Raw genomic sequence first — 27579 nt, forward strand, 5'->3', positions numbered from 1 at the left:
AGCTTGCTATCTCAACAAGCTTTTCTTCCTTATGAAATTTTGTCTCCGATGCTTGTACACAACTTACTTCTTTCCATTTTGTGGTTGTAACCTCACTCCATTATTTGTGTTCTTGCTTTATTCTCTTGTCATTTTTCAACCAATATCAAGAACTTGTCCACCTCCTTCTATAAACCTCAAATGATCATGTTGTTGCACTTTTAGGGGGACTTAGCTCCCTATGAATAGATATGCTACCTGTAGATCTTGGGCACAAATTTCAAGTCTTTTTTGTAGTCATTTATAAATTTTGGGATGTTTGCTATAGTACAATAATCAATTCTTGAACCAAAACAATTTCAGAATCTAGAGGCTTCAACAAACTCACTCTTATTGTTTTTGTACGATCTTCTCTATACTCTACACCTTCTACTCACTCTACAATAAATGATTATTGTTTTTGTACGATATTCTCTATATTCTAAGCCTTTTTCTCTCTCTACAATACATGGTTATTTCCTTGTTGGAAGCAAACATACTACTTCACTTACTTGATGATACTTACATTTTACTTGTGTTCCCTAAGGATTCTTAGTACTTTTAGCTTGAGGAATTCAATAGTATGTTTGAGATATCAAGATGCCTGGAATAATGATGTATTCAATATGATATCAATTAAGGACAATCTTAATGGAACCAATTATACAATGTGGTCATATGTGAATTAACCAAAACCAAATTGTCCAATGTTAATGGAATGTTCCTATGGTTATTAAATTATGACCCATGTCTCAAGAAGAGGCTACAACTATAGCCTATATAGGTATAATGGAAGATGAAGCAAGTCCTAGCAATAGTAAAGATATAGCTATAACAAAGCCTGATACACCGTCCGCTCATTAACAACCTAAATGGGACACAAAGGATGTGCATGCTCATGCATTACTCGTTTTGTGTGTAAAAATAGCAATTTTATCTCAAGTTTATTCATGGAAAAGTTTCAAGCAAACGTAGAATGCATCGACTAGTTTTTACTAATTTGTAATGGCACACAATTGGTTTGCATGAATGAATAGTAGAAGTCTAAGTAGATGAATGAGGATGGCCAAATGGATACATTTCTCAAGAGAATCAACACTCTCAAGTGACAACTTGCTTGAATTCAAGACATCATTCAAATGGCGCAATAATTTCCAACATTTTAATTGTGCTTCTACAAGAAGAATTATTCTAACTCAAAGCCTAAGATAATTCTACATAGAATTGAATAAAATGTGTGTTACGATTATGATAAGAAAAAACATGTTTCTATTTATTATTCAAACATTTGGATCACATTATCAATTATGATCAAAGATTGACAAGAGGAAGAAAGAGCATTGTCTAACTCATTGGTACATGAGATCATGATTCTAAGGACAAAAAAGCCACATTACTTTTAAGAAATTTTGTTATTCACCATACAATTCAACTATGTTCCTTCTATGCAAACCTCATATGTGGTAGTTTTCTATTTCAATGTTTAGAGATTTTATAGTGGTGCTAGCAAGCATGACACTCATAGCAAACTATTTTTCATTTTAGAAAGTCCTTCACAAAAAGGATGTATTGAATGTCAATAACACCTCACATCTCATGTAAGACAAATAGCAGTTTGCTCACTTTCTTGACAATATTTATATAGTAGGCAACACTAAAAAGTATATATTGTGCTCTTTGCAATATCAAGTGGAAAATGCATGATTCTTAACTATAGTGACGGCAAGACCATTGTTCTATTATGCTCTTTATGTCATTATAGATAAATGTTTATGAAAAGGTTGCTACCAGTTTTATAGTCGATGCTAACTTACGGCGTGCACAGTTTTATAATCGATACTCTACAATGAAACTATAGATATTCAATTTTTTTAAGAATACCACACGTGGCCTTGATGGCTATAACATATTTGTATGGCTTTATCCTCTAAATTGTCATAGATGTTCATGAATTCTCAACCATAGTACTTATATATGGTTGAGAATGACAAAATTTGGATTATTAATATGTTACATAGAGATAATGGAGAGAACATGTATCTATAGAGTTTCATGCATCTACAATTCAAAAGGCATTAATCATCATTGTATCATGTCTTACTTTGCCTGGCAAATTGAAGCGTCTAATATATGGAACTCTTCTAGAGTTGGCATGATATATGGTGAAAATGAAAACCTAGCCTCATAAGACTATTATGTATGCTAGTTACATAGATAAGTTTCCAACTAAGGATTTAGACATGGTTATGCCTTGCAAGCATCTACATGGTATAAACTCTCCCATTGCACATTTGTGTGTTTTTCGATGCTTGGCATATGCTATTACTCTTGATAAACAATGCAAAAAGTTGGGCAAGAAGGCCACATAATAGAGTATAATGGAAGTAAAGGGCATAGACTATATAATGTGCTCTAACAAAAGAGATTGCCAATAGTCTTGCATACTTTAAAAATGCAATTCATCCATTTCTCTTGTATGAAACACGAGAGTATCCAATTAGGATACATTTAATGCACTCTTCATTTTGTTTTTTAGATAGCCTAATGGAGAGCATTTGCATGCTATGATAATGTTATTTGCCACCTAGTATCATATGTAGCCCATAAATTATCCATTGATCAATTGACTATGGATTGGGTGAGGTAGTGCTTGAAGAGAGAGAAACCATCGGTGACTCAAAACATGTGTCCAAATTAACTTTGCCCACTATGAAGGATACTATGACTAGTCACTCCTTTGCATAGTAGGACATACGTTGGAACTTCTTTGTATGCTTTATTTGGTGATTACTATAAAAAACCATTTTTCACTCTTGAAAATTCCTCAAATCCAATTGGTTCTGATATATTTTATGCTCCACCACCATTGAAAATAAGTGTTTTGAAGTATCTTCTCAATTTTATGCAATTACTATTTTTAGAGTTTCTTTTTTGAATTGCAACTACAATACATCTCTCCCTTCCTTTTTTTCCCTTTTTTTCCTATTGCGTTTTCTGTGCCACGCGTCTTCTATAAATTTGAGGTTTTGACCTATGTGGATGGGAATAGAAAATATGGAGTCATCTATAAGTTGGTGTGAGATGTACAGTGTTGGTGGTAAATTCTCTCCATATGCTTTGATGGCTAGATACGATCTTTTTTACCACGATTTACATTTTTTCTAATGGGATAAGTGATACCTATTTTATGTGGGCTTGCAATATACGTGAAAATTGATGTGCTCAATTCTTCTAGCAAGTTGGAAGTTCACAGTGTTATTGGCGTAAAGGAAACAAGATCAAGTGAACCATGAACCAACTTAAACTATTCTAAATATTGAAGATTGGTCTTGTTGGAACAATGACAAGAGCCTAAGTAAGAACACAAGTAATGGAGGTGCAAGGTGAAGCTCATAGTTCTAGTATTGAAATACAAAACAAGCACAAAAGAACAAAACCCTTGAACAAACTAAAGTAGAATTTACCGAAGCTTGATCTCAAAACCTATTAAGGATGGATAAAGTTGGGCAATGTACAAGTGCATTTATATTTTGTTACCATTGTGTATATTGCAAATACCCATTGCAAAGATGAGGTGGATGGGTACCAAATTCAAGAGAGACTTGTTGCAGTCCCTTAACATTCTGTATTTTGCAAACACCCCTTGTGACAATGATGTGGATATGTGGATAAGTATAGGAATATAAGAGGCCAATTTGAAGACACTAGGTTCAAAGTTGTGTAAAAGCTTTTCCTTACGAGAGAGCTTTGTGAACAAGATTGCTGAGTTCTATGTATGCACTACAACAAGCTTACGTTGCTTGTTGAGGCTCTCCCATTAATAATGATAATGTACTTCAATGTACCCTATGTGAGTATGTAAAGACATGACTCATTGCCCCTACCAGTGCACTCTTGACTATGACAGAGAGCAGTGATAGATAATTTATTAAACAATGTAGTACCGAGTCATTAGACCTAGATTTCAACTTTAGCTGTTACGGGTGCCCTATACTTGCTTCAATGGTGGAACTGGCCACGACATATTGCTTGGAAATGAACATGACATTCATGAAACTGTAAGAAGAAAGTGAATCTAGCTATTGGATCTGCCACGACATATTGCTTTCAAATGAACATGACATGAATGAAACTGTAAGATGAAAGTGAATCTAGCTATTGGATCTGCCATAATAGTTTACCAAGTTAGAATTGAAAAAAAGAGTAGATGTGCATCAAAACCATGTACACAAAATAGAGCATAGTTGTATGCACCTTCAAGTAGTGAAAGATCTATTTTATGACTTATAGTCTTTCAGCTTAAATTGAAGCAGCACTATCAATCTGAACACAGGATTTACTTAAAAAAACGGACGTGGCACATCCTCATACCATACTGCCAAAAACCAACATCCAAACCTAAGTTTTACTCGTCTTCCACAATTACCACCTGAATATATTGCAACACCAGCAAAATACCAAACCTATATTTTCAGGTAGTACATATTGCACCCCAGAAAACGATGCCAGTCTTGAAAGCATGCTACCCCGTTCTTCATCTTGTGCCAGAGACAAATAATGCTAACCCTGTAAGCATGCTTTACACCAATAAATCATATAACTAAAGACAACTATCCTGACTTCCGATTTCCCCATGAACTGCACAAAGGCATGTACCAAAAAGATATTCCATATCCACTCTTCATCTTGAACCAAAGGTGCAAATACCACTATATAACAAGTTTTGCAGATGATACTGCAAGCAGGCACTAGATCAATGAATCATGTGACAGCCATAACTGATATTTGTGTGATGATTTCCTCAGAAGGGTTAAAAAATGCTAGTGAATACAACACACCAATATCATAAGACTGGCCATAATCACAAAGCGCTTGAACCCAGTTCCTTCTCCGGAGTATCAAGTCACTGGTTTAAATCCATCTAACCACCAGAGTTACAAAACCCCAAGACTTAAAACATTCCCGTAACAGAAATCAGCCGGAAACCCAAATTAAATGTTCTACATGTACACCAAACACTGATGAGAATCAACAATAACATCAATCCCTATAACATTTAATAATTATAAGTCAATAGGTGCTCAGCTAATGACCCACCGAAGTTTCATAAATTTAATTTGCTCAATTAACAAATAATAGCTTTCACATCCTGGTATGGTGGACTTTATCACCAGTATGGAACCTGTGTATAGCCTTTTAAATTTGCCCGCAAGAAGTTTAACATAGTATGAGACCTACTGAGTTTGAGGAATTAAACACCGAAGGAGATGAATAGGTGCATGAAAAGAGACACAGGATATCTGTACTGAAGAACTCATAGTGTGGATAATACCCACATGTTTTTAGAGCCCTGCTTTCCTCTTGAGGTGTTCCTTGAAATCCATAATATCACCTTCCCACCTCGAAATAGTCTTGTTCTCGCAAACCCATATCTCTTTTGCAACTTGATTGATTAGCCTAAAATCATGGCTAACAAGGACTAGCCCTCCATCCCATTCATTTAATGCCTCAGCTAATGCATCAATTGTTTCTATATCAAGATGGTTAGTCGGCTCATCAAGTAGCAGAAGATGAGGCAACCGCCAGGCTAGCCACGCAAAGATCACTCTGCTCCTTTGACCATCAGAAAGGTTTTTCATAGGCATTATTTGGGCCTTACCTGTAAGCCCAAACCTCCCAATTGCTGCACGCATCTTCTCCTCCTCAAGTCCAGGATACTCAGACATCATGTATTGCAAAGCAGACATTTCCAGGTTCAACTTATCAGCCAAATGTTGATGAAATTGAGCTATCCGAAGATGATTGTGCCGTCTCACCATGCCATCAACAGGCACCAACTCACCTGTCATTAACTTCAACAGTGTACTCTTCCCTGCTCCATTTGGTCCAACTAGAGCTATTCGAGAATCTAGATCCACTCCGAAGTCCACGCTTTTGTAGATAAGGTTCTCAGGCGTGTAACCAAAATCAACCTCCACAAACTGTAGAACTGGAGGAGGCAACTTGCCAACATCTGTGAACCGGAACACCAGAGTTTTATCTCTGACAACTTTCTCAGTCAACCCCCCTCTTTCCATCTTAGCTAGTGTCTTCTCCTTACTCTGAGCTTGTCTGGCAAGTTTAGCTGAGCCATGGCCAAATCTGGCAATGTACTCTTTCATGTTTGCAATCTGATCCTGTTCCCATTTGTACTGTTTCATTTGATTCTCTTCCATCTCTGCCCTGGTCTGCACATACTGATCATAGTTTCCTGTGTAAAACTTCAGCTTCTTGTTCTGCATATGAATGATATTAGTGCAGACACCATTCAGAAAATCCTGAGAATGAGATACTACAACAAGAATGCGCTCAAAGTTCTTCAGAGTTTCTTCCAACCAGACACAGGCTTCAAGATCTGAAAGTCCAAGGAAATAAAAACATGAGCATTTCAGAAAATACCAAAGTGAGATCAGCAACCTGAAAAGTTACATATCAACTACGACTACTTACCCAAATGATTGGTTGGTTCATCAAGCAGTAAAATCGTGGGGTTCATAAACAAGGCTCGAGCAAGGGCTATTCTCATGCGCCAACCACCCGAGAAGTCACGAGTCTTCTTGGCTTGCATACTTTTTGTAAAACCCAGTCCATGGAGAATCTCAGCTGCCCTCTTCTCTGCAGTTGCCGCATCCATTGCCTCTAGCCGCTCATAAATTCTATCTAAAACCTCACCCCCTCCATCATCCTGCTTATTCAGAAAGCGACATTAGAGATAAAATTCAGTAGCCACCTTCCTGTCTCTTCCTCTACTCCCTCCAGGGAAATTTTTACAAAACATAAGAAAAGCCCAGCTGTCCAGAACTTGTTTTCCCACAACAAGATTAATCCTAGACGATTACAACTGGAGCTTTATCTGAGGCTGTAGCTGTACTGTCCAGCTGCTGATGTCTGAAAGATTCATTTGCCCATGAGGAGTATGTCTTCATGTGATTTAAGGGTCTCACATCAAAGACTTATGAATTCCTAGCAAAAAATGTGCAACCTCCGGAGATATGCAGGAAATTGATTGGTGCTGGAGTGAAGAAAGAATCCTTAGTTTCATAGGAAATATAAGGTTTCTTGTGCATTCCCTCATTCATGGCATAGTCGAACGGGATGGCCATCCCAACCCTTCGGGACACAGAAACACCATCCTCAACCCAAAAAAGTTTTTTCTTCTTTCTTTTGTGGGATTTCTTTTGGGTTTGTGTTCTCTTTTGTTTCGGGGACATCCTGTCCCATCCTTCATGTTGCAGTTTTCTTTGCTTTCCCCTTTCCTCATGTTTCAATTTCCTTTCTCCCCCCCCCCCCCCCCCAAAAAAGGGTAAAAAAACCGCCCAAATGACACACATCTGGTGAAAATAAAATGTCATCAAAATCAAAAAAATCCCATATGCCATCCCAAAGACCCCATCCTTGTCCCCAAACCCATCAATATCCCATGCCCAATAAACCCCTGGTCCCATCCGTAATGTGTCGCCATCCCTGGAACTTTAAGCCAACAGAAGCCAAAAAGAAGAAAATCTCTAGAAGGAAAGGAAGAAGCATCTTTATGCATCAATGCAAACAGATTGTCACCATAAAGATCGTGAGACTTTAATGCATAGGTACAAAGTGTGGACGTAAAAATCTGATACAATCTCTACAGCTGTGTCAACCAACAATCTCTATTTCAACCATATGACGAAGCCAAAGCATACATTATGCATCATTTCACCACTCAAAGCATTAGACTGGATCCAAACGTTGAAGGAACTAAAGATCTATTACTTCTCAACACAGATATTATCATGCACGCATTTGGAAGTGGCATGATTACTTCTCTAGCAACAAGATGATAATTTTCTTAAGCAACACCCACCACCTTGCTATTGTGACCAGTAATATTAAATAACAAACATTTAAACTCCACTACACCAACTGCGAATAAACTACTAATAACATCCTCTCCCCATGTACACACATTTCCTAACACAGTCTGCTTTAGGCATTTTTCTTGTGCTTATTTCTGTGGTTTCCGGCATTATTTTATTGCTGGCCAACCTGATGCATTTTAGGCACTATTTGTTACCTAAATATCTGTGGGCTCCCTCTTCCTCAGTCATCACACTTGCAAGTTTCCAATGCAAGCTCTGTTGGCAAGAGGGAGAGATTGTTTGCTATGTGGATTCCATTTCCCAGGCATATTCTTTGTAGTGTTCTTCTATTTTCTCTTTTCTCATGTATTGTGCGGTCTATTATAGCAATTTTCTATGCTTCCATAGTCGCACCCACTCCAAGCATCCGTGTTAGGTCCTAGAGAACTGTTTTCTCCTATAGCAGGTTTTCCAGCTCCTATTGCCTGCATTTTGTCATCAGCTGCCTGCATTTTCATTTCCTGCATTATTTTATTGCTGATTGCCTGCATTTAATGTCTGATCAGTCTGCCTTTTGACTTACAGCTGATGCTGACCGACTGTTTTCAGCCCTTTAACTGTGCAAGTTGGCTGTCATCAACCTGATTTTCATTCGTTTTAATGATCAGCTGTCTATACACTGCATGTAAACTCATGACCACTGCAGTATGTGCTATTTTTGCTGCACTCTCTCTCTATCTCTCTTCTTTTCTTTATCTTCTCATCCTATCCTCTCCAAATGGCATCTCCTTATTATTCTAATGATGATAAACTCATGGCCCTACCTATCTCACATGGATCTATCTCTCTTCTTCTCTTTATCTTCTCATCCTATCCTCTCCAAATGGCACCTCCCTATTATTCTAATGATGATAAACTCATGGCCCTACCTATCTCACATGGAGTGGTGTAGCATGCATGAAAGCATAGTTCATGCATTTTGCACATTACTTATTACCTATATATTCATGGGCTCTCTTCTCCTCAATTATCATTCACTTGTAGACTTCCAATGCACATTTTCTTGGAGAGAGGGAGCCAAGGCCATTGCCCACACAACCAATGACTCACTGTTGTACGTGACCATCTGATGTTCTCTATTTTCTAAATATATCTTTGAGTTATTCTTTTGCAATGTTCTCTATTTTCTCTTTTCTCGTGTTGTACAATCTTTTACAAGAGTCTTCTACACTTCCATCATTGCACCCACTTTTGACACACTCCCCCCAAGATTGGTACAATAGATCTCTTCTTCATCACTAAGGACATTTCTTTTCCTTAATTCCCATCTAGTTTCCACTTACAACCCTAAAAAGATCGAGGGCCCATATTCTAAGGTGCTACCCTAGAGTAATCAATGCCTATAAATAGGGCACACACTTCCTTCATCCTCTCATCATCAAAACACATTCTCTTCTTCTATGATTCTCCTTTTCATTCTTTAGTCTCTCCATTGCTGTCTACACCCCGACAAGGACATTTCAACTCGTGGTGGACTCTTTTGTGTTGTTTCCTGTAGGCACCTTGTTCCACCATTCTTCAAGCTACATTGTAAGGCTAGATCTAGGAGCTTAGGTGCCAATCCTCCTCCGACTGATTAGTGACCTTCTACAGGTGGTGGCATCAGATTGTGTGATGGAGACCATTGTGTGGGCAATTTAGGTCTACATTTTGTTGTCCCAACTCCCTTCCAACTTCACATGTAGCTCTTGTTCGCAGATTGCAGCCTAGGAAGATCTATGTTTTGCCAATGCAAGCCCTATTGCAGCTGCATTTGCCGTTAGAGCAGGCCACCCTGCTAATTTCTACATACTAGAGGACACAATGCTTGCTGGTCATCACCTTCTTCCCTTAGACAATCCCTAAGGACTGCATTTTGCTCCCTCTACAGCTATCCTTCATCTTCCAATGATAACTTCGATACCCTACCACCCAAAGGATTGCATTTCACTCGCTTCACAATATATATTCCATCCAAATGCTGCCGCCTAATCAGCCAGGACAGATCAATCACCTTTGAGCTCAGCACCATTGTATCACCATGATTCAATGTTTACAGTTCTTCATTCATCTTCTTTAGTGTTTTTGAGTTTCCTTGTCTCAGTGTTTGCCATACACTCTGTTTTCTTCCAAAAAACCTGTCATCATTTTGACATGGTACCAAGGCAAAGGTGCTAAGAGAGCTAAAGATCCTCTTCGTCAAAGGAGGCAAAGAAAGATTGTGATATCGGCAACACTTTCAGATCCCCCCTTTTCCACTGCATCATCAAGAGATACTCTTATCTTCTTCTCCCTCTCACCCTCCTTTTATAGGCTTGACACAACACTCCTATGGCTTCTCTATAAACAAGATAGACCACTAGCTACTACAACAAGAGTGGTCATATCACCCAAGATTGTCATCTTGGATCTTTTCTCCCTACCCCACCGAAGTATGTCTCTCCCTCTCGATACTCCTTGTGCCAACTCACTCTTTTGGGCAACAAAGATCATTTTGCATCCACTATCATATTTTAGTACTCAAGGCAATAAGATGCACACAAGGCACACAAGGCACATGCAAACTAAAGGAGGCTCTATGAACTCACAAGGAGAGAAGCCCTCTTGGAGACCACTGCAATCTGCTATACAAGTCTTCCCAACCCATTCTGGGTCCAATGGCTTCCATCACCCAAGGTTTTGCAATCCCCTCCACCAAGAGAGGGTGGCTATGGGGTACCATCTCTTCAATAGTCTACTCCTTCAAGAAACAGAGGATGTTTGACTTCTTGAACTCAATCTATTCCACCAAGAGATAAAGGCTATTGCCCACCTTTGGCTCCACATAAGCTAGATCTTAACCCTCCCTCTTCTAATTACATTCAAGAGGCCACCTCCAGGAGCTATCTTGCCTCTATTCCATTGCATCCCCAACTACCTTCTTGGGCACCACCAGTGGCACTTCCCTCGTCATCAAACACTTAAAAGACCATGATCCCTCAGTTTTAGATTCCCTCTCTATCAGAGGAGGATTTAGAAGGGGCTTTGCAAAGGGGAATCCCATTCCTCCAACTTTAAGGGGGTCCCTCCTCTTCGTGCGGTCCTTCACACACCCTAGCAAAAACCCTTTGCTTTCTTCATCTTTCCTTGAATGGGTTGGTTGCCATGAGCTACCATCTCACTTCAATATTCTCACTTCTCTTCTCTTAACTTCTCTATAAATTCATGGATTCTGTTGAGAGTTAGACAATCACACCCAATTTTCTGCCTCTTCGTATGCAATATCTAGGCAAGAAAAATCCAAGCTACTAGAAAAAGATACCTGAATTTCATAAGTACAGTGAGAAAGAGTGCTATCATCATGGAACTGTAAAGCTAAATATACTTGACTATCATTTTCAATACAATGCTATTGTACATTGTCCTTTCACTCTTATTTCTTTGTCATCTCAAGATGGTGGTTACTCTTACCTCTCATGCTTCTTATCTAATCCATATCTATCATGCTTTTTGATCATGAGCTTCAACCTCCATAGCATAGCCATGCTCTAGATCCATGTTTATTAACATGGTATCAGAGCCATGGTAAGCATGGCTTAGCTTTGCAAGCTCTTCTCTCAACTCCTCTTTGTCTTTGTTCAACTCAAGTCCAACTAATGATTTCATCTCTCACTTCATCTACATCCTCTACCTCTTGTCTGTCATAGCGAGTAGCACCCTGCCTACTTGGAGCTCCTAGATCTCTTAAAATAAGCCATATCAGCTTGTGATTTCTTTTGTGGATCTCCTCTTCTACTCAAGGTGCTCCTTGCTATCACCTAAAACCTTAACATTAATGCTTCCTAACTCCATCATTGAGTGGATTGCATATCTCTGTTAGAAATGTGCATGTTGATGATCATACGTTCAATGTTTTACACACAGTCCAAGATTTCTCCTACGGTTATAGGACACTTGAAGCTTGTTATATAAACTCCCTCTCAACCAAATCTTGTGGCAAATGATCATTGTTACGAGCTGCTTCAACAAAAAAAAAAAACAATCACCTATCCAAAAACCCTAAAGGCAACCATACCCATCCTCACTAAAGCTCAAAAATCTCTTCATTCTCTCACTTCCCTTAGCTCAAGCCAAGTCACTATCACTCTGATTCATTGATTCACTAAAGTTCCATACATTTGCACATCAAATCAACAAGGTGAAGAAGATTTGAAAGACTCAAGCTTAACTCGAGAAGATTCAAACTCGAACAATTAGAGTATCTGTTGACACTCATCTATTGCCTCTTGGTACTTGTGTCCTTTGACACAATCATCTCGTTACTGATCTAAATCTAAGAAATTTAGAGTTAATTTACTGTTGTTCCAATTACTAAAGCCTATCCTTTACAGGTGGTTATTCACTAAAGCCTCTACACATTGTGCTCTCTTGGTTGTGATTGAGAGGAGGTATTGAGAGTTAGGCAATCACGCCCATTATCTGGGCAAGGAAAATACAAGCAACTAGAAAAAGATACCTGCTAGCATCATGGAACTATAAAGCTATCTACTTGACTATCATTTTCAATGCAATGCTATTGTATCTTGTCCTTTCACTCGTCTCCTTATCATCTCAAGATTGTGATTAGTCTCCAACTTACAAGATAGATAAACTTGTAGTCCAAACAAGTGAATGCTCCTTCTCGGTCTCCTTCTATTTTATGCATATATAATAGTATCTTTATATGAGCTCTCACTATGATCCTCCCAAAACCAAATAGATACAATTTAAGCCAAACATCGCACACCCTCCAAGACCTAGACCCACAAACCCAAGAATCATATCTAGCCATAGAGCTTCTTCTGGGACACTTTTGGATATAAAAAAACAATGTAGCCACATCTTAATCCATGGCCTAAAAGAAAGCAAATGTAAATGACATCCTCAACTACAATTAGCATCAATATCTTACAATACATTCATTTGCATCAAAGCATATGCGTTATATGGAGAGCCACTTTTGAAAGCTTTTAGAGGGCGCAATTCTAATTCCATAATGCCCTACGCAATACAAAAAAAGATGCACTGGTAAGATCAAGCTTTATACCAATGTCATGTCTATCCCAAAACAATATTAAGTTGGACTGTGTGGTTCACATAATACTTATATATACCCAAATATGCCTCTACTACTAATGGAAAAGTCAGCTCAAGCTTCTTGTTACTACTAGTTGCACCTCATGAAAGGATTACCTAGCCCAATTCAACAAAAAGCTCTAAACCCTCATTACTCCAAGCCTTGTTCATTCTCATGGATGGTTCTCTCAATAATCTCATAAGAAAGAGACACTCATGAGAAGCTATATAAGAGCAAATAGCATAATTTATGTTCCCTACACCAACATTTGACTAAGAGCTAAATATGGCAAAAAGTGAAGAACTAATGAAAAGATAAATAGGTGCATACAATATTTAGCACCACAACAAAGGGCAACCAAAAACTGCCAAATGTAGTAATTTTTTTCTACCTAGATCAATTAACAACAATACAAAGCTTACTACATAAATGATGAGATCATTGTGACAAGCTACTAATCAAAGAAATTTAAAGTAACTCAATATCACAAATTTTAAAACTATGCTTTCAAGGCAACTCACATTTACTAGGTCCCCTCACTTCATACAAGCACAACTATCTTCTTCATGTAATCTCTCTACAAACTTTCCTACCATAAACCCTTGAAATATATCTAAAATACATATATCAAATCCAAGACCTTAAAGCACATAGCAACTAAGTCGTAAAAGTTACATCATAGTCCATTTCCTTACAAAAATGAAGATGATTGAAAGAATTAAAACAAGTATCAAATGTTACTACCTGAGCTGCCAATAATTCCGCTTCCTTTTCTAATCTCAACCTCTCTTCATCCACATTGACAACAGCTTGCAAGGCTGTTAAATCCGTTGCTTCAATCTCACGAGTCAAGTGATATATATCCATATGTTCTGGAATTGGAAGCTCACGGCAACCTATGGCAGATAAGAGAGTGGACTTTCCACAGCCATTCAAGCCCAACAAGCCATAACGCCTAGAAACCATTTAAAAAAATCAACAAAACAAGTAAACCATATTGACAACGTCAACAAAACAATGAAATGGTGTTTGATTCCGACATACCTCCCATAGTTGAGCTCTAGACTTGAATCCACAATAAGATCATGACCATGGAAAGTGACTGTTAAGCTTTCAATCTGATGTACAAAGTAACATGAAAATCTCTCTCTCTCTCTCTCTCTCTCTCTCTCTCTCTCTCTCTCTCTCTCTCTCTCTCTCTCTCTCTCTCTCTCTCTCTCTCTAAATACATATAACTATGACATAGAATACATATAAACACAATACATAGTGATTACAAACCTAGTCTTTTTGTCCCCGTGTAGATGTACTAAGATACACATACAGGTACTATACATGCATGGAATTGCATAAACTGATTACCAAGCCCTCTAAAGAGCAACCCCAAGCTAATCCTACACTTAAGTTACAATCATCCAAATTAATGCATGTTTTGGTAAAACTGGATGTTTTGAGCGGGTCCAATGTCTGCTTATTCTTTATCATTTTTGTTGATTGAGAAAGGAGCAAATTTTAACGCTTGTCACAAAAATTCTCATTCACTTCAAAGTGTTCAGAAACTCTGATGCAGCCATATTGACCCAAAATTTCAAAGTGCCCCAAACATTTGCTAATATTAAACCAATACTCAAGACGCATGAGCTCACCAACTCATTAAGTTACAATCAGTGACATTAGACTGCATCGGTAATCGAAAATAATCATCATAAAACCAAATTTTGATTGGCGTTTTGACATGCACTGCACCTAGACATATCAACATATAATATGCCATTGTTGTATCACTGAATTTATGAATCAAACAGCTGATAAATGTAATTTTCCTCACATGAATGTCCCTGGATTGTGGATGGGAAGCAAGTACTCCTGTACAAGTTCTGTCTGTAATCTGTAATACACTTAGGTCGTCTGTGACTTGACCAACACTGCCATTACTGGTTCCGTTTGTTTTGGAAGATGTTGCTGCAGAAGGAACAGACTTAGATCCACGTTTAGCAGCTGCAGCTGCCTTCTTCTGAGCGGCCTTTTTCTTGCTTGCGTCTGAAACCATTGTGCTTTGTGCTGATAGCTTATTGTTAATAAAAAACTGCACAGAAGGTTTCCAAACCGATTAGGATGCAGAGCAACTGAAAGAATCCGGTGTGCAACTACACATATTCTATGTTCTTCTGCAGATAAGGGAGATCTGCATGGACATCTGCGTTTAGGCGCGCACACGAGCGTGCACACACACACGCACACACGAACGCACTCTCTCTCTCTCTCTCTCTCTCTCTCTCTCTCTCTCTCTCTCTCTCTCTCTCTCTCTGCGCGTCTTGAGCTCAAATAACATAGCCGATACCTGATGATGAGCGTGGAGCCCGAGCGGAAGAAGAAGTTAGGGTTTACGGACGAGAAATGGCCGCTACCAGAGAAGCGTGATGCGAGCAAAAACCTCCACCTTCGCCAACACACGCCGCGGGAGAAAGGGTCTGAAAGGAAGGCCCTCCCTGCATTTTTAATGTAAAAGCACCCCCCGCCCCCGAGCCCAAGCCCGGACACAACGCGCACGTGGCGCCCTTCCGTCTCCCTGCTATTATGTGCTTTTTCGTCCAAAAGCTTAAGATTTTTTCCTCCCCTCGCCTACCGACCCGCGCCACAAAACCCCCCCCCTCCAGCCCCGCGTCTTCCCCATCTTCAACATTTCCTTCCTTATGGTTAAACCTAGGCCTAGGCCTTAGTGCTCCGGGGTAACGAGATCACTTTTCATAGAAAAGAAACCATACTAGCACAAACGCTAGGACCTTCGCAAGCACATGTGATTAGGGCACCTCACCACTCTCTTTCTCACCCCCGCCTCCCCCTCCCAATCTCTCCCTCCTCTTTCTAAACACCTTCCTCATTAGTTATACTCCAAATGCTAAACTTCTTGCAATACATAAATAATAGTTATCTTTTCTCAATATTTTCTCATATTAGCATAATGCATTTTTGTGAGAAAATAGGGAAAACATTGACATTTCATTCCAGATTGTACGCACATAAAGCCAAGGTAGTTGCGATAGCCCAACAATCCTTCTATACACTCCAAAGCTTCAAGCATTGTCTCCCCAACGAAAAACAAAAGAGCAAAGTACCATTTAGTCTTGAAATAGCTATCTTTCTCAAGCATTGCTAACAATGACAACGTGTGTCCTCGTTTGCATGTGCATAGGTGATGAAGCTTTAACTGAAGCAATGATATTGGACTTCATATCTTTACAAAGCACTATGTGTTAGACCTATGCATGAGCAAGTGTTAGGATGTTTGTATAGTGTGGATGTACCTCTCTCTCTCTCTCTCTCTCTCTCTCTCTCTCTCTCTCTCTCTCTCTCTCTCTCTCTCTCTCTCTCTCTCTCTCTCTCTCTCTCTCTCTCTCTCTCTCTCTCTCTCTCTCTCTCTCTCTCTCTCTCTCTCTCTCTCTCTCTCTCTCTCTCTCTCTCTCTCTCTCTCTCTCTCTCTCTCTCTCTCGTTAGGGTCATGATTCATGCCAGATCAATGTTAGGGTCCGTCTTGATCACTTGTACATTTCCTTCATATACTCACACACTTTTTATGTACTATGCATATAATATATGGCTTTATTAGCCACTACAATTATCTTATCTAAGGCAGTAATGCTATGAGAATATATAGATGCAAAGATAAATACTCTTTCTCTTAAATATACATACACAACAAAGCAACTGTGTATAATAGGCAACTCATCACACAGTATCAAATAGTATCACCGCAACCCTAACAAATACCACAACCTCTAACAGATCTAGCAAATATTGTAAACATTACAAGGCATTAGGATGCTCCATCTCTTATGTAAAAACCGTTAATATGTGCTTGCGCAATCATTTCTAAATCTTATATTTAATATAATATGCTAGCATGTTACATATGTTACACAAAACATATAACTTGACACATGTCTCATGCATGTGGCTCAATATGTTTATAAAGCTCTAACAAATACATCAAATCCTTGTGAAAATATCAAAAAATTATATGCAACTAATCTCTCTCTCTCTCTCTCTCTCTCTCTCTCTCTCTCTCTCTCTCTCTCTCTCTCTCTCTCTCTCTCTCTCTCTCTCTCTCTCTCTCTCTCTCTCTCTCTCTCTCTCTCTCTCTCTCTCTCTTTGTGGCATATTAATCATATAGAGCTACTTTTCAAGTAGTTTGCTCTCAAAATGAAGAGAGCGAGAATAATAGTTTTAGAATTTAGGCATGATATGATGATTATATTATTTATTTCGTTGTAGCAAGCTTTAAGAGAGTTAAAATGGGTTTTGGGGAAGGAGTGAGAGGAGATGTTATGTGTAGGATGCATATGAACATATCAAAATATTTTTCCAAGTGGCCTCAAAATCTACATAAACCACTAAAGCCCATGTTTGATTATAAATATTTAAATTTATAAAATGCTAAACCTATTCAGTAATGACCTGAGAATTACACGAATAAAGATAAAAATTTGTATTGTTGAAATAATAACATCTCAAATTGAAAGCTCGCTTATAGAGGATCCTATTTTGCCAAGGATATATTAATGGCTATGTGCACAAAGCAAGTAAACCAACCCACCAAATGATTTGAGATAATTATTTTTCTCACAAATATAAAGTGTGCTTGATCATCAAGTTTTGTTGGCCACTTGAACGGCTCTTCATGTCATAGAAGATTGCAAAAGTAACTTCACAAGAAGATTATAAAAGTAACTAAAATTTTGAAGCCTTCTTTTCGCAATGAGTCCAAGGGGTGCATATATGTCCAAATTGTGTATGGTGTCAAAGATATGCTCAACGACAATACGGTTTATCTTGTCAGGTGACTTGGCAACGGTGCCCCCCCCAAGCCCCCATGGTCACAAACGCATGTGCAAGGCAAGGGGGTGGGGGGGAGGGTTTGTTGGTATTTGGAGGGGGGCAGAATCACCCATTCGCAACTTCAAGATAAAGGTAGTTGTGGGCCGTGAAGAACATAATGGAAGCTTTGTTGTGGACTCATGTGAACCAAGGCACAACGTTGTTGAGTAGGGTGCTCTCTAGGGCCACACTCTCCTTTTGGGCATAGGTAGAACTAGGCCACCAAATTGGCATCACTATGGCACACTTTCAAGGCCTCCCACATGGTCTTGCCCACCTTCACGACATTTGCCAAGATGATCATCCGCCCATGTGTCCTTCAATCTCACCACTTATGAAGATGTGCACATTGTCTGCTATGGGTGTTATGTGCTTCATGGCCTCTCGCACAATCCAGGCACTATTCTTCTATACATCCTCCAGTTACCTACATCACAGACCTAGGCTTAAAGTACCCTACACCACCCCCATTGCAAGATAATGTTGATGTCACCATATGATATCATTCGAAATGTGCATGACCACTTCTCGAATTTGTCGAATCAAGATAAAGTCATGTAATCCTTTCATGGCAAGTCTACCTCCTCATAGATGTAAACCAATGCTTTGGTGTCAAGCACATCTCTAACTCATGACCCTCACACACATCGTGTTCTTGAACTATGAGCTTAGGCAGTCTTTGCTTGCCCTCGGAGGAGTCTCACACCTCTAACATTGAAGTCACATTGTGCATGATGCATGTAGAGGATGGGGTCAAGCGCACTAGTGTAGATTGCACCCATGTCCTTCCAAACGTCTTGGATGTAGTTGACCTAGTTGTTTTTATGCCCTATGGTGTCTAGTAATTGCAAAGACCTTGCCCTGCATGTGATGTCTCAAAAATGGCAAGAGGGGGTGTATAATGGGTTGCACTAGGGTCTAAGGTCCATGTAGCTTGTGCAATAGCCACACATCATGCTCATTAAGCACAAAGATGTTAGAGTTGATTGCTTTTCTTCTTCTTCTTCTTCGCACAAGAGCTTTGTAAGCATGTAGTAAACAAAGAGTGTATGCATCATGATCACTTCTACATAGAGAGAGAGAGAGGAGATGGAAATTGGAACTTGGAAGTGCATTGATGAGAGAAAACAAATAATATTTTCCCTTCCTTTTGATATTTTCATTTTGTTTTTTTTTGGGGGGGGGGGGGGGATTTGGGGTTTTGGATGGGGGCATGATGACCCGTTTGTAGTGTTAATATAAGGGCACTTGTGGGCCACGAAGGACACGATGCAAGGTTTGTTGTGGATGCATGTGGGCTTAAACCTAGGCGTGATGTGGTAGAGTAGGATGCTCTCCATGGCCACACTCTCCTCCTTCTGGCTGTAGGGAACTAGGCCACCAAATCAGCCTCATTGCAATGCACCTCTAAGGCCTCCCACATGGTCTTGCCCACCTTCGGGACATCTCCAAAGATGACCATCCACCCATGTGTCCTTGAGTCCCATCACTTGTTGAGATGCACACACCGTCTACTATGGGTGTTATGTGCTTCATAACCTCTCACACAATGTAGGCACTATTCTTCTACACATCCGTGAGCTACTTGTATCATGGACCTAGGGTTAGTGTACCTTGCACAACCCCCACTGCAGGATCACACCAATGCTAGCACATGATTTGGAATGTGCTTGGCCACTCCTTAGATTTTCCTAATTGACATGAAGTCGTCTAATCCTTCCATGGTAAATCTACGTCCTCAAATACTTATATCAATTATAGGATCAAACATGAATACAAATTTGTATTTGAGCAACTTTATATTATCAATAATGCATTATGTGTTGATTTCTAAGGAGGTTGTATTCCTTGGTGGGAAATATTGTGAATTGTATTTTTCATTACAATGTACTCAAAGGAATGGCTTTGATTGTAGAAACATTTTAAACGATATCATGCTTGTTGTGGAAAAGAAATGATTCTATGGTGGAAAGATATGATGTTTGCATTACTATTTGATCAAAGTTGAACTCTCTAAGGGGGAGAGTTGAACCCATCCCAAGGATTTGTTGAGCAAGGGTTTGATGCATGAGTGGAGCACCTCCATGATCTAGTGTTGAGCACATCCTTTGACTTGTGACCCTCACAGACACCATGTTCTCGAACTATGAGCTTAGGAAGCCTTTGTTGTGTGGATTATGGTTGTCCTCAAAGGAGCACCACACCTCCAACATTGAAGTCACATTGTGCATGATGTGCGTAGAAGATGTAGTGGACCTAGCTATTACTATTCCTTGTGGGGTTTGCTAATTGCAAAGACCTTGCCATGTAGGTGGTGTCTCAAATCATGGCTAGGTATGTGACATGGGCATTTTCTTACATTGACATTAAGGGCTAGCATTAGTATCAAGGGTGAGAATGGCAACAGGGGATGTACAATGGGTTGCGCATGGTCTCATAGGTCCATGTAGCTTGTGCAATAGCCACACATCATGCTCATTAGGAATGAAGATGTTAGAGTTTATTGCTCTTCTTCAACTTCTTCGTCTTCTTTGTGCAAGAGCGCAATAAGGATGCATTAAATAAAGAGTGTAAGTATCACGATCGTTTCCACACACACACACACACACACACACACACACACACACACACACACAAAAGCTAGAAATTGGAAGTTGGAAGAAAACAACAAATACTTTTCTTTTTTAAAAAATTATTTTCATGCAAATTTTATTTTCTCTTTTTTTGGGTGAGGGGGGGCCAGTTTTGAGGCATAACAACCCATTCACAACATCAATACAAGGGTATTTGTGGGCCGCAAAGGACACGATGCAAGATTTGTTGTGGACACATGCAGGCTTAAACCTAGGCATGACATGGTAAAGTAGGGCACTTTTGAGGGCCATGCTCTCCTTCTTATGGGCATAGGTAGAACTAGGCTACCAAATTGGCCTCGTTGTGGCTCACCTCTAAGGCCTCCCACTTGGTTGTCCATTGCCTTCTCATATGAAGGTAACACAGGCTGATTGTCCGATATATGAGCAAAAGGCCGAGATAGCCGAGATTCCCTATGCATCCGTAGTGGGCAGTCTTATGTATGCCCTGATAGCCACCCATCCAGATATTGCTTTTACAGTTGGTGTTGTGGCACGTTATATGGGTACACCTGGCAAACAACATCGAGATGCCATAAGGGTATCATGAGGTACCTGAAGGGCACTGCTGATATGTGCATATGTTATGGCAGCTAGGATACAAGAGTCGTGGGATACATTGACTCTGACTATGCATGACATGTAGATAGTCGGAAGTTCACCTCTGGCTATGTGTTCGATGTTGCTAGAGGTGTTGTTTCATGGATGTCCAGGGTGCAGAAATGTAGGGGTCTTTCTACTACAAAGGTCGAGTATGTTGTAGCCACTGAGGCTTGCAAAGAGGCCATTTGGGTGGGTCGTTTGGTTGCTGACCTTGGTATTGCAAATGCTATCCCTACACTGCATTCGGATTCTATGAGTGCTATCTAGTTAGCCAAGAATCCAATCTTCCATGCGAAGACAAAACACATTAAGGTGAGGTATCACTTCATTCGTGGGGTCGTTGAGAATAAGTCTGTTGACCTTGTCAAGATCTCAATTAACCAATATCCTACAGACTTGCTCACAAAAAGCCTTTCTATAGAGCACTTTGCCTTCCTTAAGAAGTTGATGGTGGATGAGATGATGTCTTTCCTCATCCTCTTGTATCTATGTACATGTTGTACCGTCTTTGTTTCTTTTTTTCTTCTCACTCCTCAACTAAGGTAGATTCGCCTTTAAGTGGGAGGTTGTTGGGGGTAAAGGCACCTTCGCCTAGCCGCCCGTGTATTACTACACTGATAGTACCCACACCTACACACTGCAAGCAACGAGTGCCCATCACTGTCACTTCATTCTTTATTCTTTCAATGACATTTGAATCAAGCGAAGGCCGCGGTCACACATTGTGACTGTTGGAGTTCCCACATTGTGTGTGTGTCTCTCTCTCTTGCTCTTACTCCTTCCACCATAGCTCTTGCTCCCGCTCGTGCTTCCACTTCAGGGCTCACCTCCCTTCAGAGGTTTTGGAGGTGTGTCCATGGCATACCTCCAAAACTCGCAACATGGCATACCTTAGAAACCTCCTACTAATATATACTAGTTGCTTGACTGGTGTTGTCACAAGGCTACCCCTTACTTGCTTCATATTTTTGTGAGACAAGCAATGCAATCTTACTATCACACAGTCGCTTCCCTTTGCTTACCAATAAACAAACAATGTATTTCTCAAACAATAAGCTTCATGCTCCATCCATAATGGTGTAAATTTTTAAAATCTATGTGAAACCAACACAAAATTCCTTATAAAATTCATACATTTAATATCTTTATTTTTGTAAGATCTTTAAAAAATACATATTTTAGTGTCACTATGTTGCCTAGTTATTGTCAAGTAAGCTTTGAGGAAATGCATCATTAAGAAGCTAATTGTGCCTTAGTAGCTTTACATTTTTTAGATAGCGCAAATTCATTCTTTTGTGGCAAAACATGAAGGTGGGTGTACCTCACATCATGCTTCACATATGTAATTAGAATAGATATATAAAGATTTAGAAACTTGATATATGATTTGGTTTCTTTATTAATTGACCTATGTGTACATAAAGATGTAGGCAAATCTACAAACATTGTTAATGGACGTATGTGTAAATAACGATGTATGTGAAGCAATAAAGGATCGTGTATGCACACTTCTACATTTACTTATAGATATTAGTCTAAAAAACATTACGAATGGTTTTTATGCATTCAATAATAAGCCTCTTCTCTCTCTCTCTCTCTCTCTCTCTCTCTCTCTCTCTCTCTCTCCCCAGGTTACACATTTGGAAGGAGAGAGTGAAAGTAAGGATTTTGAGAGGATGAAGCTATGGGAGCTTTCACTCGATCGCCAAGACCCACAGACTGCTTATTGCTCAAGTGTTTTGAGTCGAATGCTAATGGCTACCTCTCACATAGCCTTGCGTACCCTCTACCCTACGAGTGTAGTGAGCTTACCTCCATGCCCAATCGAGTATCCTTCTCTCTCAAACCTTACAGTAGCTCTACAATCCGAGATGCGAGCTCAAGCAACCTCAATCCTCCACCTTCAAGCTCCATGCTCCATAGCCGTGCAAGACAAGAGATGAGAAGAAGAAGGGAAGAAGAAGAAGAGAGGAGAATATAGAGAGCTTCTCCACCACGGTCCCTCACCCTCACACACTCACTCTCTCAAGCACGAGCAAGAACAAGAAGAAGAGAAGAAGAGAAGAAGAAGAGGAGAGCCACTTTTTGCCATACACCAAGAATGAGCTTCTCTATTCGCTTTTTGGATTTTGTATATGCCCTAATCCCTTTTGGGTATCCATCCCCTTTTTTCCACGACCGACCATCTTGCCTAGGTCCTCTTTTCCTATTCCCTTCTATTTATACTATCCCTTTACTTATGCCCATTTACATGTTACAAATTGCACAGATGCAATCTCTCTCATCCTCGGGGCACGAGATATACTTTGTTATTAGTGGTTCATAAGAGTTCCTCCCATGCGAGTCTCCCTTTAAGTTAGAGGAGATGGCATCTAAGTCGACCGGCGTGGTCTTCCAAGTTTCCATCTTGACTCTCATTGCTTCCAATCTATTACCTAGGAATATAAGATTGTTACCCCAATCTTTGATTACTCATGTGTTCCGTACCCAGGGTCGACCTAGCAAAATATTGTAGTCTACTCTCTTCATAACTATGAAGTTCACTGAGAACTGGACACTTGCTATTTTCAAGGGCCAGTCCTTCAATGTTCCGAATGGTTTAACTTTCATGCCATTAGCCAGTGTGACGTTAAACCTTGATGTCTCCACCGATGGGTTACCCCAAGCCTGTAGTAGGACTGCATGGCTAAGCACATTGACTCCCGCTCCTGTGTCTATGATCTCCTTTCTTGTGACGTCTCCTAATGCTACCATTGGTAGGATTGTGTGTATCTTTGTGCCCTCCTAGAAAGCATTTTCATGCAAGAGCTTAGGCACTGAGTTTAGTATTAGGCTAGGTATCTAAGTGGTTGTGTTGTGTTCATGCAAGTCGGTTGCTCTCGACTCATTAGATCCCTCTATCCCATAGCTGTAACTCTTGCCATAATGAGGGACTTTGCCTAAGCAGATCCCCTAGTGGCAAAGTTATAGGGGTTGATATCAATGTTGTAAGCAGACTGTTAAGTGCTTGCCTTCCCTTATGCCACAAATCTTAGGTAGTTTGCCTACATATGGCATCTAGACCTTGTCCTCTGCCTTCCCTTATGCCACAAATCTTAGGTAGTTTGCCTACATATGGCATCTAGACCTTGTCCTCATGGTGCTGCATGAGGTGTAGATGCATGTCTTGATCCTATACATGTCAGTGAGATAAGCATGCTCACACTAGAGAGTTTGTCAATCTCGTCTTCTAGGATGGGCTTGGCATCCTTTAGATGCTCTTAGGCTTCTCTCACCCACTCCTTAACCTTGTCAACCACTTCTATTTAGTGCCTTGGATCGGGATATCCTCCAATCTTGGCACTCCCCTTCTTTGTTGTCTTGGGTGCTGAAGTCTCAACCTTTGCATTTGTGACTCGCTTCCCTCTCATTAGTGTGGTCGCACTATCCATTTTTTGTGTTACTTTGGCGTTAGCCCTCTTTTTCTTCCTTTGTGGCGATTCTTCTTACCCATTGAGGCTACATCTAGATTGCTAGGTCCTAGTAATGAAATACCATCCTACTTCGTTTGTGCTTTGGTCATGATGTTCAATGAGATAGGAGTGGCCTCACAATCAAGTGTTTCGACTCCAAATAGTCCCAAAGGTACAGATGGCACAATAGCAGAGTTGGTGGAATATTTTTGCCTAGGGCACTCGACATACAAATGATGATTCCACACTTAGGGCATCTCAGGTCCACCTTTTCTCGATTGGCTTGCTCTCATTCAGGGCAATGAGATGAGATGTGCCCTGAGTAGCTGCGACATGCAATTGGTTTTTGGTTTTGTCCTCCTAGGCCTAAGACGTAAGGGTTCATATATGTGCCATCCTCATTCGGCTCCTCTACATAGTGTATCAGAGCATCTCTCGATGAATGGGTCACAAAGGGTCTAGGTGGTCTAGGTATGCCTCTGAGGTTAGTGTTCATCTTGGGGAGAGCTGGCTTGGCATCATTAGGCATTGGGAGAGCTAATGGAGCTCCCCTTCCGAAGTGTGGTGGTCTATTTCCCAAGTAGTATAGCTGGCTATATGGTTGTTGGTATGGTACTTCTTGGTAATCAACAATGGATAACATCATGGACAAACCTATTGTAGTTGGCACAAGGTCTGGATCTAGGATCCATGCACTTGGTTGGGAGGTGGTTCCCTCTGGAATGCCCCCATTGCACATGAGGTCGAGTAGGTCTTCTTATCATCTCTTGGAGCTTAGCTAGTTTTAGCTTTACATCTGCCAACTCCTAGCTCGAGTCAACACTCTTTCCTTTCTCTTACTCTATCTAGATCTCTCAATAACAATCGTAGCTCCCTTTGAGGTTCAAGAGGCTGCATTATCTCATCTTGTGGTCCTCAAGCCTCTCTCTTTGAGTAGGTCATCCACATGTATGGCTTCTTCGAAGACCCTAGCTAGCACGTCCCTTTGTAGGTTCGAGTTGCTCACCAAGGCCTTGCAAAGCTCTTCACTCCTAATTTTGCTTATGAATATGGTAGAGACCACTCACTTGCTAGGTTGCTCCTGCGGTAGCTAGGATTCTCTTAATGAGACTCCACACATGGGTGACATAATCTTGAATATCCTCCTTGTATTTTTGACTGATGTTCATTAGTTGGACAATAAATTTATCCAAGTATCCTTCCTCAGAGAATCTCTTAATGAAGAGACTCTTGAGATTGTTGAAGTTGTTGCATTCCGCATTGTCTAGACTACTATACCATGTCCATCCTTTATCCCTAAGGCAAAGATCAAAAGCTTGTGCACATTGAGCAGGGTTCGTTAGGCCATTCACCTCGCATACATGCTCAAATTGCTCTATGAAGCTATATAGGCTGATATCGGGCTAATACTTATTGAGTTGCTTAGCAACTACGAGTATCTTTGTTTGGCTCTTTGAATTCAAAGTGATGCCTAGTCCCACTAGCAACGAAGTTGCTAGGGCCGCTTTGCTCTGCCCCTGCAGTCGTGTTATCTAAGAGTCACTTTGTGAGAAGCTCACTTAATGTAAGGTCAGCTTCTAGTGCTTTCTCCCTCTTCACATTGGGTCCTATCCTATTTCGATTAGTAAGCACTAAGATGCGCTGAACCTCTCGCATTTCTATTTCTTGCCTTAGCCTTTGAGCTTGTTGTTCCTGATTATTGTAAGCGGCCATGCCTTGCAAATGCTTTACTTGCCAATCTTTGCTCTTCCTCAAGCTCAGCTATGATGCTCCATCTTGGTTTGCAAGTCATATATTGATAATTTGCTAGATATCGACTAGAAAAACTCCCACATCAAGCTCATCATTTTTGTGATTGGTGCTAGGTCTAGACATGTCAACTATTTCCTAAGTCACTAAGGTGTTGATCAAGTCAACCGGTTTGACTCCTTGAGTCCCCTACCACCTTGAAGTTTGGGGTCTTCTCCTAATGGTGGATTTGTTTAGTTTATGTTATCTTGTACAAGTTCGTTGTTATTCCAAACATTCCTCTAATTAAAGTAACTGCCTTGTGAATAATGCTCTTGATTGTGCGCCATGCGAAATTAGGCTTTCAACTTTTCATGTGCATTTCAAGTGATTAAATATTGTGATGTGCAAATGCAGCCAATTCAATGCAAGTCTCGCTCCCCCCCTTTGTTCAGTTTCGGCCCAATGTGGCTCTAAGGCATGAATTGCGGCTACCCTCTTGGTCTGCTCAAGGTCTCTATTGGGCGTGGTTAGCAATTGCAATCATTATTGGACTATTGGGTACCAAGTCTTTAGGAATCTGCTCTTTGTCCTATCTACTTACCTAGGAGCACACTGGGGTGTTCTATGGCTAGGGTTTGGCCTCTATTTGGGTTTGGTTAGGTCAGAGCATGTCAAAATTTGTGTTTTGTTCATCAGTCCACTTTTGAAAATTTCTGTCCAATTTCCAGAATCGGGTGTCCAATTTTTGATTTTTGATTTCCGATGTTGGAGCATCCGATCCAATTCTAATTGTTGATTTTGGTATCCAGTGTCTAATCGAATAGATGGCCTAATCCAGTTTCAATTTTGAAAATCGAATGTTTATAATCGGATCAAACCGTCCCATTCTAGGAATTAGATTTTGATCCCACCTGCGCAAATACACAATGTGGCACTAAGTCGATGCGTTTGGGTTTGATCCTCAACCTCAGGGTCCTACAAGTTCCAGACACAATCTATGGCATGTAAACAACTGATGTAGCTCACCTATATGTGTCGTATGCACTCAAATCGTGTGAATCAATGAGATCTCCACTCTCTTGTTCTCATGTAGCAACTTGTTAGCTCTCTCTCTCTCTCTCTCTCTCTCTCTCTCTCTCTCTCTCTCTCTCTCTCTCTCTCTCTCTCTCTCTCTCTCTCTCTCTCTCTCTCTCTCTCTCTCTCTCTCTCTCTCTCTCAACCCTCTAGTGAAAATGAGCTCTGTCTCCCTTTCTGAAGGT

The 27579-nt window shown here is 40.3% G+C and overlaps 1 protein-coding gene across 2 annotated transcripts; it reads right to left on the bottom strand.

The window, feature by feature from the left end:
* Window positions 1-5042: 5042 nt before the first annotated feature.
* On the bottom strand, window positions 5043-15524 carry ABCF1 (ABC transporter family protein). Of its 2 annotated transcripts, none has more exons than XM_087675003.1 (6): window positions 15368-15524; window positions 14855-15112; window positions 14071-14144; window positions 13771-13981; window positions 6508-6742; window positions 5043-6412 (listed from the first exon to the last, which is right to left on the bottom strand). In XM_087675003.1, the coding sequence occupies exons 2-6, from the start codon at window positions 15074-15076 to the stop codon at window positions 5361-5363; spliced, it is 1794 nt and encodes a 597-aa protein (XP_087531129.1). In that variant the 5' UTR covers window positions 15077-15112; window positions 15368-15524; the 3' UTR covers window positions 5043-5360. The 2 variants fall into 2 exon arrangements, with proteins under 2 accessions (XP_087531129.1, XP_087531130.1); XM_087675004.1 differs by having other exon boundaries at window positions 14855-15211; window positions 15368-15501.
* Window positions 15525-27579: the final 12055 nt, after the last annotated feature.

This window comes from Lygodium microphyllum, chromosome 3, assembly GCF_053477565.2.
Source record: "Lygodium microphyllum isolate KBCC chromosome 3, Lygodium_microphyllum_v1.1.10, whole genome shotgun sequence".
Classification (NCBI taxonomy): Eukaryota; Viridiplantae; Streptophyta; class Polypodiopsida; order Schizaeales; family Lygodiaceae; genus Lygodium; species Lygodium microphyllum.

What these genes read in the sequence shown, in the direction of transcription:
- ABCF1 (XM_087675003.1), bottom strand. Translation starts at nt 15,076, where the DNA reads ATGGTTTCAGACGCAAGCAAGAAAAAGGCCGCTCAGAAGAAGGCAGCT. An exon ending in CACAATCCAGGGACATTCAT is followed by an intron (nt 14,145 to 14,854) that starts GTGAGGAAAATT and finishes TTTGTACATCAG; the next exon opens with ATTGAAAGCTTAACAGTCAC. An exon ending in CGGAATTATTGGCAGCTCAG is followed by an intron (nt 6,743 to 13,770) that starts GTAGTAACATTT and finishes CTGAATAAGCAG; the next exon opens with GATGATGGAGGGGGTGAGGT.